At 40.9% G+C, this 13545-nt stretch overlaps 1 protein-coding gene across 2 annotated transcripts in view; it reads left to right on the forward strand.

Moving 5' to 3' along the window:
- The window catches only part of pear1 (platelet endothelial aggregation receptor 1), a 101946-nt gene that overhangs the window by 32714 nt on the left and 55687 nt on the right, over positions 1-13545 (forward strand). For both annotated transcript variants that reach the window (XM_084336022.1, XM_084336023.1), the window contains exon 2: positions 12613-12723. In XM_084336022.1, coding sequence (XP_084192148.1) covers positions 12617-12723 — 107 coding nt within the window. In that variant the 5' untranslated portion in view covers positions 12613-12616. The remainder of the gene's footprint in view (positions 1-12612; positions 12724-13545) is intronic.

Genomic DNA, 13545 nt, shown 5'->3' on the forward strand with positions numbered 1-13545 from the left:
CGCACAACGCGTTATGCACTGATTGGCTGTGACGGATACAGCGATCAAACTGTGACGCGCACTCAGAGCGCTATCGCGTCTAGCCCGGGCCGAGAAATACGAGAAAAAAAAAATAAATAAAAAAAACGTCACTTCCTGCTCAGGAAAACGAGTGTTTTTTTATTTTAGATAATAACGTTATATTGTGCATTGGAAATACAAACATACTTAAAATGAGTAAATATTATTCATTTTAAACATGTTTATATTATTTATAGGGCTATAAAACAAAAAACTAAAAAGTTTTATTTTCTTCTTCTCTGATTTAACAGCAGGTGGGGCGGCGCCCGTGCGCCCCTAGTGGCAGAGCCGCCACTGCCTCTCTCTCTCTCTCTCTCTCTCTCTCTCTCTCTCTCTCTCTCTCTCTCTCTCTCTCTCTCTCTCTCTCTCTCTCTCTCTCTCTCTCTCTCTCTCTCTCTCTCTCTCTCTCTCTCTCTCTATCTCTTTCTTTCTCTCTCTCTCTCTCTCTGATTGATTGATTGATTGAAAACTTTATTAACAGATTGCAGAATGGGTACAATACTGTACAGCTCAATACACACAATTGTTAAGGGGATGCAGACCAGAGAAAGACTTTCGTCTTGTTTACATCAGGGTCCCCCATTTTCAATTCATCAGGACATAATATGACATACATGACATACAGATAGACAGTACTGCTACATCTATACATTTATGACATACCAGATTTGTAAATACAGTACTGTTTGTGATACAAAAATACCCATAATAGTGATTATTTATTATTTAAGTTAAGTTTAGCCATAATCATATATTTTTCCATAATCAGGTAGCTGAACAACATTGGTAAAAAAAATTCTATTCTATGAATCATTTTCGGCCTTTCGGCATTCGGTTTTCGGCCAACTGTTTTCTATTTTCGGTATCGGTTTCGGCCAAGAATTTCCCATTCGGTGCATCCCTACTAACAACCAATCAGTGAAGGAGATGGCCGACAGCGGAAGGAGACCTCTGGGTAGAGAGGTAGGACTCAAGTAGTAAACAAGGCTGGCTAGGATAATTAGCTTGCACGGCGCTATTTTATAGTTTACGTGCAGAGTGGATATGTGGCGTGAATTCTGAGGCCACGGTTATAGTAGTGTGGGGTATACGGTGGATGTCGTTGCAATGTATTGGGGCTGTTCTGAAGGTCCAGATTAACACATAAAGTCCACGTTTATTATTTTGTATACCTTATATATTGTTTATGTATATAAGTTATATATTTTCACGTCAACAGTATGTATCATTCGCCTCTTTGCATATGTTCCATTCTTAACGCCGTAGGCACGCGCGCATGCACCTGTAGACAGCGTGAGCGCATGCGCGGGTTTTAGGACATGCCCGGGCATAGTGTGTGAGAGCTAACGTTTGGCGCAGTTGTAAACAGACCACAACGTATCTTGATAGAGAGCTGGGCCCTATTCCCCGTACCTGGTTCAACTAAGTCGATCAAGAGTCCCATTATCCAGATTCAATTAACCCGATGTTTGAAGCCGGGATTTTCCTGTTCCTCGAAGGTGGATTCAGTCTTGTTAACTCGAACCAGACTTGAGACCCAGGATAAGTGCGTGCAGCCGCTTCAGTTGAAAAGCCAGCAAGTATCGATAGCAGAAATCCTGATTTTCTAACGGCATTGATTGATTAATTGATTTAAAACTTTATTAACAGATTGCAGTACGGCTCAATAGCCTCGCCGACAAGTTAAATGCATAATCTATAGGCTAATTTTAAGTCCCTCATTACCCCAATCAATCAGATTATATTTCTTTAAACTTGCCTGCTGGCAGTAGGTTTATGGAATGGATAATCAAATGAGATCTTGCTAGCGAAAATAATTAGTTCAACTGTTATACAGAATAAGGATATGGCTCTCTTACCCATTGATTGATGTATGGTGGATGTTTTACTTATCTGCACTGTGGTGTGACGGTTTGTCGTTTTGACTTTCACGCAGACGACCCGCGTTCGAATCCCACTTCTTCTAGTCTTTTTCTTCTTTTTGCAATGTAGGAATAATTCAATTTGGTGCATGTTGAGAGCTATATAAAGAATGACATCCTCAATGCATGTAGATTTATAATATTTTAACTTAAAACTAGGCTACTTTTGCATATAATCATTAATATTATATTCCAAAAAAATTATATTGGAAACGCGGGGTCTCGAACTCGGGTCGCCCGCTTGCCAGGAGCAAACACTGGCCGTTGCACCACTGTGCCAGACGGGATATATCCATTGTGTATATATATATATACAAGAGACCCGTGTTTCGAATATTTTTCTTTTGAATGAAGTTTTATCTCTTTATTCTCAAATGCATTAATGTGACGTCAACGGCTCATTCAATTTCTCAAATCCGTCAAACAGCGCATCTCATCAGACATTTTAATCCCAGTTACAATATCACAATAACGTGTGAGTGATGATACAATTCAACAATCCTCAGAGTCCTCGTAATTCATAATCCACAAAAACCACAATCCACGCATAGACACTTCAATTTTATGCTTGAATGAAACACAATCCGGGCGCTCCGTTAAGCAAATCTACAGCGGAGAATATATGAAACTAATCAGAGCCAAACGGCCGATAGGTTTCATTCATTAATAATATCCCTGCGGGATTCACATTTGCAATGCGCCGTTATTAAAATAACCACATGCAGCGTGTATCGCACTCCGAGCGCCGTATATGAAGTGCATTATTTTATTTAGGACAAAGTAAATCTATAGGCTGAATATGATTTATTATCAGCATTTAGTTCTATTATTATACATTTCAAAAGCCCCCTCTAGGAAAACGAAGCACAGAAACATAATTCAGAATGGTATAATGCAGATCTAGACTGTGAGAATCATTTCAGTAAGCGAGCTGGCATTTCTTTGCGGGGGCGTGGCCATGGTTCACCCAGCTAACTGAACTAAACCCTGCTCTCGACCAGGCTCAAACTTTTTGATCTGTTGTCATGGTGATTTAGATTTAGACAATCGAGCGTCGGGGAACAGAAAGGTCCGGCTTAAGTCAGGCTATGCTGGAAATTATCCGGCTAACTCAGTTTGCCAGGTACGGGGAACGGGGCCCTGGACGGCTAGTTAGATACAACAACAATATTGTCGAGCCACCATTGGCAGAGCAGAGTGACTTGGTTTGAGCGAAGTGAAGTAAATAATAATCTCTATAGATTTGCAGACGGGCAAATAAGAAAGTAACGTTGAGAGACTTTGGGCTGAACCCAGCGGCGTTCTGGATTCAACTAACTATTACTGACTACATGCGGGTTAGCCTCAGCATAAAAGGGCTAACTAGCTAGTGACCATGCCATCGGGCGTTTGGAATATTAGCTATTAAACCTGCCATCGGGCGTTTGGAATACAGAAACAGATCCGTACGAGACCCCCTATCCAGCCCACGTTGGTCTGCAGCTCTCTGGAGTAGGAACTCCAGAGAATATCGTCTCCATCCGCCATCTTGCTCCCCCCGTGCTGTTCACTCCGTCTCACTCCTTTCAGAGCTCCAACGGTCGGGTACCAGTAGTTTAGGAACTATACTTACCTCGGACATTGTTGCATTGACATTATATTAGTAACAGGAGATCTGTGATATATAATATGTATGTTTGGCTTTAACATTAAAGTGATTATTCAACTTTGTATCACTGTCCCCTCACAGTTAATAGAGTGTCCGCCATTTTGTGTACATTTAATGTCTGGCTAATTAATATTTAGTAGTGGTCGAACCTATCCTTTAAATACAGTCAGGGTCGTGTAGCCCCTTAGCTACAGGGGCGGAACAGAGTATTTTAGGGTGATATTTAGTACATTGGAACAAGGCTGGCTAGGATAATTAGCTTGCACGGCGCTATTTTATAGTTTACGTGCCGAGTGGGTGTGTGGCGTGAATTCTGAGGCCACGGTTATAGTAGTGTGGGGTATACAGTGGACGTCGTTGGAATGTATTGGGGCAGAACAGAGTATTTTAGGGTGATATTTAGTACATTGGAACAAGGCTGGCTAGGATAATTAGCTTGCACGGCGCTATTTTATAGTTTACGTGCCGAGTGGGTGTGTGGCGTGAATTCTGAGGCCACGGTTATAGTAGTGTGGGGTATACGGTGGACGTCGTTGGAATGTATTGGGGCGGAACGGAGTATTTTAGGGTCATATTTAGTACATTGTCATGGGATACACCGCTTGCTCTGGCTAACTGCTAACGTGCGCGGACTGATGACGACATCAACTCGAGACATTCGCAGCAGCAAAACAAGTCTATTAATAGCCCGTCCATCGGCGCCGGGCATAAGAAGTTAATTAAACTTGACAGACATTATATCGACGATAATTATCGATATCGAGTTATATGAAAATAATTTTATAATTTTATCGCGATAACGTTTTTGGCCATATCGCCCAGCCCTAGGGCTTCCCACTCTCCAAGGCATTTACAACAAGCGGTGCATGGGCAAGGCTAAGAGAATAATCAAAGACTCCAGCCATCCAAACAACTGCCTCTTTGAACTGCTGCGGTCAGGCAAGCGATACCGGAGTCTCATGGCAAGCACAGAGAGACTCAGAAGGAGCTTCTATCCCCAGGCCATCAGGATGCTCAATGAACAATGATTGCTCAATGAACAATGATTGAACAATGAACAATAACAGGCCAGCAACACACCCACAGCACACACACACTCACTTTAAATAAACAACACTCTGTAGCACCCACTTTATCACACTTTACACTTTACACTTTATATTTATATTATTGGTAAGGGAATTGCACATCTCTCATTCCTTATTCCTTATTGCACCTCACCACCACAACGGTGGCACCACAAGCTAAGCTATACCTCACAATTTTTGTACCAGATGTACATACTGTATATAGAGGTATACTGAACAATTGTTGTTTACACTTGTGTTTACTTGACTTCTTGACTTCTATTTCTTACTTATTATACTTATTTATACTATCTTATTATTATCTAGCACACTCTCAGGAGCGAAACAGAAAGAAACATTTCATGCAAAGTATTCTGTATTTCTGTATGACAAATAATAAAGAAACTTGAAACTTGAACTTGAAACTTGAACTTGAGGAAGCGATTTGCGACTGATCTCAAAACGAGATCAGATTCAAATGTATTGTTATGATACAGCACAAGTACAATACACCATCCAACCAGAGTGGATAAAGAAATGCTCCAGAAATGAATATGCGTAGGGAAAGGCTTAGCGAGTCAGCGCGCGAGCGCACACACAAAAGAATACACGAACACACACGCTGTATACGTTTGAAATGAATCGTTCCAGCAAAGTAGGCTTCTATTATTCGAATTACTTGTTTTAATTGGTATCATAGTAGTAAGGCCTACTGTAGAACATGACATATTAGCATGACATCTGATTTATTAATGCCAATACTGGACGACAAGCGCAATTGGCACTTGACAAGTGTAAATGATGGATTAGTCAATAACAGTTCACGTCGGACCGTTTAGCAGGGTTAGTGCGCCTGCATGTCAATCCTGTCATCCTAGGTTCAAATCTCTCGGTTGTATTTTATTTCTTTTGTAACGTTAATTCATTTATCCACTCTGGTTGGATGGTGTATTGTGCTGTATAATGACAATACATTTAGGCAATTTCATTTAGAAATTGCTACCTGTTGAGTGGATCACAACCATATGAACACGACAGTGGCGAAATGATTATGTGCCATATATAAAACAGCTTCGGAGGTACGCATTGCACGGCTTGCACCATGCTGATCCACTTAACAGGTAGCGATCTCAAGACGAGATCGGCTAGGGCTGGGCGATATAACGATAACGATAAATATTGCGATATATTTTAATAATTGATATCGAATATCGAAAAAAAAAATATTGTTTTTGTGTGACCTGCAACAGGGCAGTTTTAAAACCATGGGGCAGTGGACAGACTTGTCTTTCTTGCCTGCAACTTAAAGTAATGGCTTTGCTTGTCCAAATGACAATACTGACCAAATTAAGATTTATTTTTCTCTTCTCCATTTATTTTGTTTGCTTTCTAATTTAAAATACAGTTTGAAACCGTCGTACACAGTAGGCTATGTGTGCTAGCAGAGCTAGACTCCAGTCACGAGTCACGGTGCACATGTGCGGTGGTTTGTCCACCAAAAAAGCGCCAAAAGATCGAAAATAAACTAGCAGAGCCAGAACTGTTCAACTCCCCTGGAGCCACAGCCAGCAGAGAAGCCGGTTTAGTTTTGCTTTTAAACCAGCTGCAGCCTGAGAACTGGAGTGTGAGGGGATGTAACACTAAAGATGGCGGCAACGACAAAGAATTGCTGCAAAATAAACATACATCTGTTGTTTAAAAAAAAAATATATATATAAATGATATATTATAACAATTTCGATAATTATCGATATCGAGAAATATGATAACATTATCATATCGTTATCGCGATATGATTTTTTGCCATATCACCCAGCCCTACGAGATCCAATTCAAATGTATTGTCATTATAGAGCACAAGTACAATACACCATCCAACCAGAGTGGATAAATGAATTAACGTTACCAAAAAAAAAATGTAACCAAGAGATTTTTACCTGGGACGACAGGATAGCCAGCTAGATATAATAATAATAATAATGGATTGGATTTATATAGCGCTCTTCGTGACACCCCAGTGACCCCAGAGCGCTTACAGCATAGGTGTCAAACTCACGGCCCGCGGGCCAAATCCGGCCCGCCACGTCATTTGATGTGGCCCCCCAAGAGCTCAGGTAAAAAAAAAAAAAAAAAAAAAAATTTTACATTAATATTGGGTTAAAAAATAGCAGTGTTAAAATAATTGTGGGTTAATGCGTTAATAAAGCTTTAACTTTGACAGCCTTAGTTATTACACATTCTTACACATACATGTATGTTGAACATCTGAGGTAACAAAGGAAAAAAGCCAAAAGCACTTACTCCTCAGACATTCTTTGACAATTTTTCAGCCCAAAATACAAAAAAGGTCCAGGCGGAATAGGTAACAAAGGGTTGAAGAAATATTGTCTGAACTGTCAGATGCAAACTGGTTGTGTGACATAACCGAGCATCTCGCTCAATTGAATAAGAAGCTGTAGGGACGCAAACAAGTCCCACCCAAAACTTGAGCAATATAGTTGTGAACTGAGACAACCCTTATTTTGTTATTTTTGAGTACAGTTACAGTTGTGTGTTCATGCAGACACATAATAGCAATTTCATTACGAATTGAAAATGGGGGACCCTGATGTAAACAAGTCGAAAGTCTTTCTCTGGTCTGCATCCCCTTAACAATTGTGTGTATTGAGCTGTACTGTATTGTACCCATTCTGCAATCTGTTAATTAAAGTTAATTAAACTATCTGCCATTAGTTGGATGTATGGCCTCTGCAAGGTTGTGTGCAGCCATTTGTTTTTGTAACATCTGCTACATCTGTCCCACGTGTTCTTTGCAGCTCAGTTGTTAGTTCTGCCCCTCTTGACTGTGACAAAAAGGTTTTGAACAAACTTAATGTCATAGCTTGTATTTGATGATATTCTTCTTTGTTATTTACTTGAATGGTTTGATCATTGATTGGTAGAGTAATATGGGGTTCTGATAAACTAAAACTATTTGTTAAAATAACATAAGTTAACATATATTTTTACATTTATGCAAATGAATATGCAATATGTATAACTTGAATAAGTAATAAATACAGAAACACCATGTTTAACAATATGTAAATGTGTAGCTACATTTACATATGGTCTTTGGCCCTTTGAGGGCAACCATAATGCTGATGTGGCCCTCTGTGAAAATGAGTTTGACACCCCTGGCTTACAGAGTCCATTATTCGTTCATACACAGTCATACCGGTGGTGGTAAGCTACAATTGCAGCCAGAGCTGCCCTGAGGCAGACTCACGGAAGCGTGGCGAATAATCATTGCCTACGGCCCCTCCGACCACCACCAACATTCATTCACATGCATACACATTCATACGAGGCAAGTAGGTTAAGTGTCTTGCCCAAGGACACAACGGCAGTGGGATGGACATGGGCTTGAGCGGGATTCGAACCACCAACCCTTCGATCATTGGATGACCCGCTCTACCCCTGAGCCACGCCGCCCCACAACGTTAGATAACGTTAGACAATGCCTCATTAATTAAACTAAAATGAATAGTTTACTGGGCCATTTTGTTTAAACAGTAACGTTAGCCAACGGAACAACGATAGCTAGTTAGCCAACGCTAGCCAACAGCTGCGAAAACTAATGCCAATGATTATATCAGATGTTGATATCAGGAGCTATCAGTAGCACTAGCTAGCCAGCTAGATAACGTTAGACAATGCCTCATGTATTAAACTAAAGTTAATAGTTTACTGGGCCATTTTGTTTAAACAGTAACGTTAGCTAGGTAGCTAATGTTAGCCAACCGAACAACGATAGCTAGTTAGTTAGCCAACGCTAGCCAACAGTTGCGAAAACGAATGCCAATGATGATATCAGACATTGATATCAGGAGCTATCAGTAGCTAGCCAGCTAGATAACATTAGACAACGCCTCATGTATTAAACTAAAGTGAATAGTTTACTGGGCCATTTTGTTTAATGCTTCAGTTATGTTGAAAGAGGAGCTGCACTCGATTCTTGCCAGAGGGTTTGTTGACAAGACGGGTCTGTGAGGGGGAGGGGCAAGGCGTGCACTGCAGCAGCAGCGTGTTTGTGCCTGAGAGAAGACAGCGAGCGAGAACTCGCAATCGGGGCCTAGAAAGCATTATCGGAATTCCCCAATCTCATATTTATACTGCTATCTGCCGATACCGATCGCTGGCAGATCGATCGGGGCATCCCTACCCTTGGTATCCAACTGCATTGACCTAAAGCATGCTTTCACAAACTTACTTTTATAAGGTGACTGGACAGTTATTTTCTTTATTGAGACAGTAGGAAAGATGAGAGGGAGACAGAGTAGAGGAGACACAGGAGAGAAGGTTCTTTATTGAGACAGTAGGGGGGCTGAGGGGGAGACAGAGTAGAGAAGGTTCTTTATTGAGACAATAAGAAGTCTGAGAGGGAGACAGAGCATGTATTTTATTGACACAGTAGGAATGTTGAGGGGGAGACAGTAGGAGAGACACAGGAGAGAAGGTTCTGAGGGGGAGACAGAGTAGAGAAGGTTCTTTATTGAGACAATAAGAAGGCTGAGAGGGAGACAGAGCATGTATTTTATTGAGACAGTAGGAAGGCTGAAGGGGAGACAGAGTGGGGGAGATATAGGCGAGAATGTTCTTTATTGAGACAGTAGGAAGGCTGAGAGGGAGACAGTAGGAGAGACACAGGAGAGAAGGTTCTTTATTGAGACAGTAGGAAGGCTGAGAGGGAGACAGAGCAGGGGAGACACAGGAAAGAAGGTTCTTTATTGAGACAGTAGGAAGGCTGAGAGGGAGACAGAGTAGAGGAGACACAGGAGAGAAGGTTCTTTATTGAGACAGTAGGAAGGCTGAGGTGGAGACAGAGTAGAGAAGGCTCTTTATTGAGACAAGAAGGCTGAGAGGGAGACAGAGCATGCATTTTATTGAGACAGTAGGAATGTTGAGGGGGAGACGGTAGGAGAGACACAGGAGAGACGATTATTTATTGAGACAGTAGGAAGGCTGAGAGGGAGACAGAGTAGAGGAGACACAGGAGAGAAGGTTCTTTATTGAGACAGTAGGAAGGCTGAGAGGGAGACAGAGTAGAGGAGACACAGGAGAGAAGGTTCTTTATTGAGACAGTAGGAAGGCTGAGAGGGAGACAGAGTAGAGGAGACACAGGAGAGAAGGTTCTTTATTGAGACAGTAGGAAGGCTGAGAGGGAGACAGAGTAGAGGAGACACAGGAGAGAAGGTTCTTTATTGAGACAGTAGGAAGGCTGAGAGGGAGACAGAGCAGGGGAGACACAGGAGAGAAAGTTATGGTGGGATTCGATCCCAGGCCAGCAGGGGTACTTGTGGTTTTAGAGGCAGGGGTCTTAACCACTACACTGTCTCTGGGCACAGTTTCATTAAATGTTCAAGTCGTGGGATCCAGGCTCATTGAAACATCAAAAACACATTACGACTGTCATGTGGGGACCCACCAGAGGAAGACATGTGTCCCATTTTTGGTCCCGACCCATAGTTTACGAAACCAGGCCCTATAAGTATCTCAACCCCCTTGGGGGGGGGGGTCGTCTTGAGAAGCCGCTGTCCGCTAACTCTGTCAGGACGGACTTGTTGAGAAAACAAAAGGGAACTGACCAATCCCTATATCAACATGATGTTCCGCCTCGCTCGAAAATACTGTCCCATTCCCACGATGGGAGGAATGACCCCACGCCACGCCACTGGGCTCTTGAACTCGACTCCATTTCCATGGGAGTTTTTAAGGAGAGAAAAAAAAGTGCCTTTAGGGAATAGCCTCCCTGCTGCTCCCTGAGAGCCTAAACTGGTCCCCATTGTGAGGCCGTCTCTTGGGCCCTGTGTTCTGATTGGATCCAGATGGCGTGAGCGCGGAAGGGGACCAGCGCGAAGGGGTTTCTGGAGCGCTTCACTCCAGCTCTGATTGATAGCTGCTAGGATGGAGTTGGAGTCACGTTTCCTTACTTCGACTCTCCTCTCCCCTGTCTTTCTCTCTCTTATTTATTTACTCCCTACCTCTCTGAATATACTCCATCTATCTCAGCGTGTATAGTCTGTGTATCTGTCTGTCTCAGGTCTGTGTTTTGTGGCCTGTATTGAGATAATGTGGAGCGCCACAGGGAGCACTGCTCTGGCTCACTGCCTCACCTCTTCTAGTGTTTAATGAACTCTTTTACAGGCTAATGCTCACCACACTTTATTATGAGAATATCATATCTTCTAGTGTTTAATGAACTCTTTTACAGGCTAATGCTCACTACACTTTATTATGAGAATATCACCTATTCTAGTGTTTAATGAACTATTTTACAGGCTAATGCTCACCACACTTTATTATGAGAATATCATATCTTCTAGTGTTTAATGAACTCTTTTACAGGCTAATGCTCACCACACTTTATTATGAGAATATCACCTATTCTAGTGTTTAATGAACTATTTTACAGGCTAATGCTCACCACACTTTATTATGAGAATATCATATCTTCTAGTGTTTAATGAACTATTTTACAGGCTAATGCTCACCACACTTTATTATGAGAATATCATATCTTCTAGTGTTTAATGAACTCTTTTACAGGCTAATGCTCACTACACTTTATTATGAGAATATCATCTCTTCTATTGTTTAATGAACTCTTTTACAAGCTAATGCTCACCACACTTTATTATGATAATAATATCATCTCTTCTAGACTAGTGTTTAATGAACTCTTTTACAGGCTAATGCTCACCACACTTTATTATGATAATAATATCATCTCTTCTAGACTAGTGTTTAATGAACTCTTTTACAGGCTAATGCTCACCACACTTTATTATGATAATAATATCATCTCTTCTAGACTAGTGTTTAATGAACTCTTTTACAGGCTAATGCTCACCACACTTTATTATGATAATAATATCATCTCTTCTAGACTAGTGTTTAATGAACTCTTTTACAGGCTAATGCTCACCACACTTTATTATGATAATAATATCATCTCTTCTAGACTAGTGTTTAATGAACTCTTTTACAGGCTAATGCTCACCACACTTTATTAGCTACTGAGAATATAATCTCATCTAGTGTTTAATTAATGAACTCTTTTGCAGGCTAATGCTCACCACACTTTATTAGCTACTGAGAATATCATCTTGTCTAGTGTTTAATGAACTCTTTTACAGGCTAATGATCACCACACTTTATTATGAGAATATCATGAGAACCAGAGCTGGGAGATGTTAATTAATCTCTCTTGTTCGTTACATTGTGTTACATACAAGGGTTGTGTCTGGGGCTGGATATCAGCACAGATTACCTGATTCGATTCGATTTCACAAGGTTTAGATTTAATTGAATGAATTAAGCTTGGTGGTGGTTTCAGGGGTCCAGCACCTGTGATTGTGGTCAGAAGATGTAATTTGGTCATCTTGAGTTTCCATAGTAGTTCAGAAGAAACAGGCAAACTAGAGACGTCTGCAGGACGGGAGGTGCGCTAGAAATAATGTTTGGTGCAAATATTCACACATTCATTGAGGTTACAAGATTGATCTTTTGATTTTAGAAGCAATTTCATTCAAATGAAACAATTCGATATACTTTTTTTCCTGGCCCTACATGTACAGTACTTGCGTCATGACGATTCAATGAGACAAATTTTGAGAATAGAAATCATAACATCTAGTGCTATTTCAGAATGGGAAATATTCTGCAAGGGTCAACATGATACTCTCTGTTACCAGTCGATGTTCTGCAGTTGTGGAAGGCTTCTTCCCAGCACTACAGCCTCGTAATAAATAGCATTTTGTCTGAGAAAAGTGTTATATTTTAAAGGCTCAATCCATAATCCACACCAGCACCACCAGAAATGAAAAGTACACATATTCGTTCTATTAACATTTTATCTTCTTTGTCTCCTCAGGACCATGCCAATTCTGCAGAGCTGGGCGCTCCTGCTGGTACTCAGCTTCCTGATTGGTTTATCATGGTCTCTGAATCCAAGAGACCCCAATGTGTGCAGCCTGTGGGAGAGGTGAGTTCTGTAAACAGCCCAGCCCCGTTCTCGCTTAGAATATATAAATAAAGTACTAATCAACCACATACATAATGTACATTATGTTATAGCCATAAGTATATTCATGTATTACGCATTATATAAATAAGTACATATATGACATATTCAAACAATGTAAACGTTTTACGTTTTCTGAAAATGTAAGTTCACCTGCCAGGGATTGAACCCGGGGTGCTACCTTAACCCTAAACATAACCATAGCATGGGTGTGTGTGAGTAGTGTAGTGTAGTGGTGAAAGCACTTGCCTACTACTGCACTAGTCTCGTATAGCCAGACCTCTCTCCACACTATGTTAGCGCTGTGCCATCGCCAAAGAGGGGTCTGGCTGAACCTGTTATCATTCCGCTATAGGGGAGAACATTTTTGTATTTCTTTAAACAATTTTTTTTAAACCAATCACAATGACGGTGCCCTTACAAAATAGTTTTGCAGTCTATATATCCTGTGATTCAGACTACTACTGTAGTGATTGCTGGTTCGACCCCTGGTCGTGAAGTTTATTTGTTTGTTTTGTCGAGACAATACGTAAATAATAACTTTTCCATACGTAAATATATTACTTATGGGTATTACATAACATACATTGTGTAAACCTTTTCCTGTGGTCAATTAGTACTTTAATTACGTTTTCAACCAAGAAACGGAAATACCATGTTTTTTTCGTATTTCCGTTTTAAACCAAAATCGAACGGGGGGAAACAGAAATATGGAGCTGTTTTTCGTATTTTGTTGTCAGAATCAAAAGAAGAAAAGGAGTAAATAATGGGCCAATTTAGATT

Source organism: Notolepis coatsorum (assembly GCF_963971535.1).
Source record: "Notolepis coatsorum genome assembly, chromosome: 19".
Classification (NCBI taxonomy): domain Eukaryota; kingdom Metazoa; phylum Chordata; class Actinopteri; order Aulopiformes; family Paralepididae; genus Notolepis; species Notolepis coatsorum.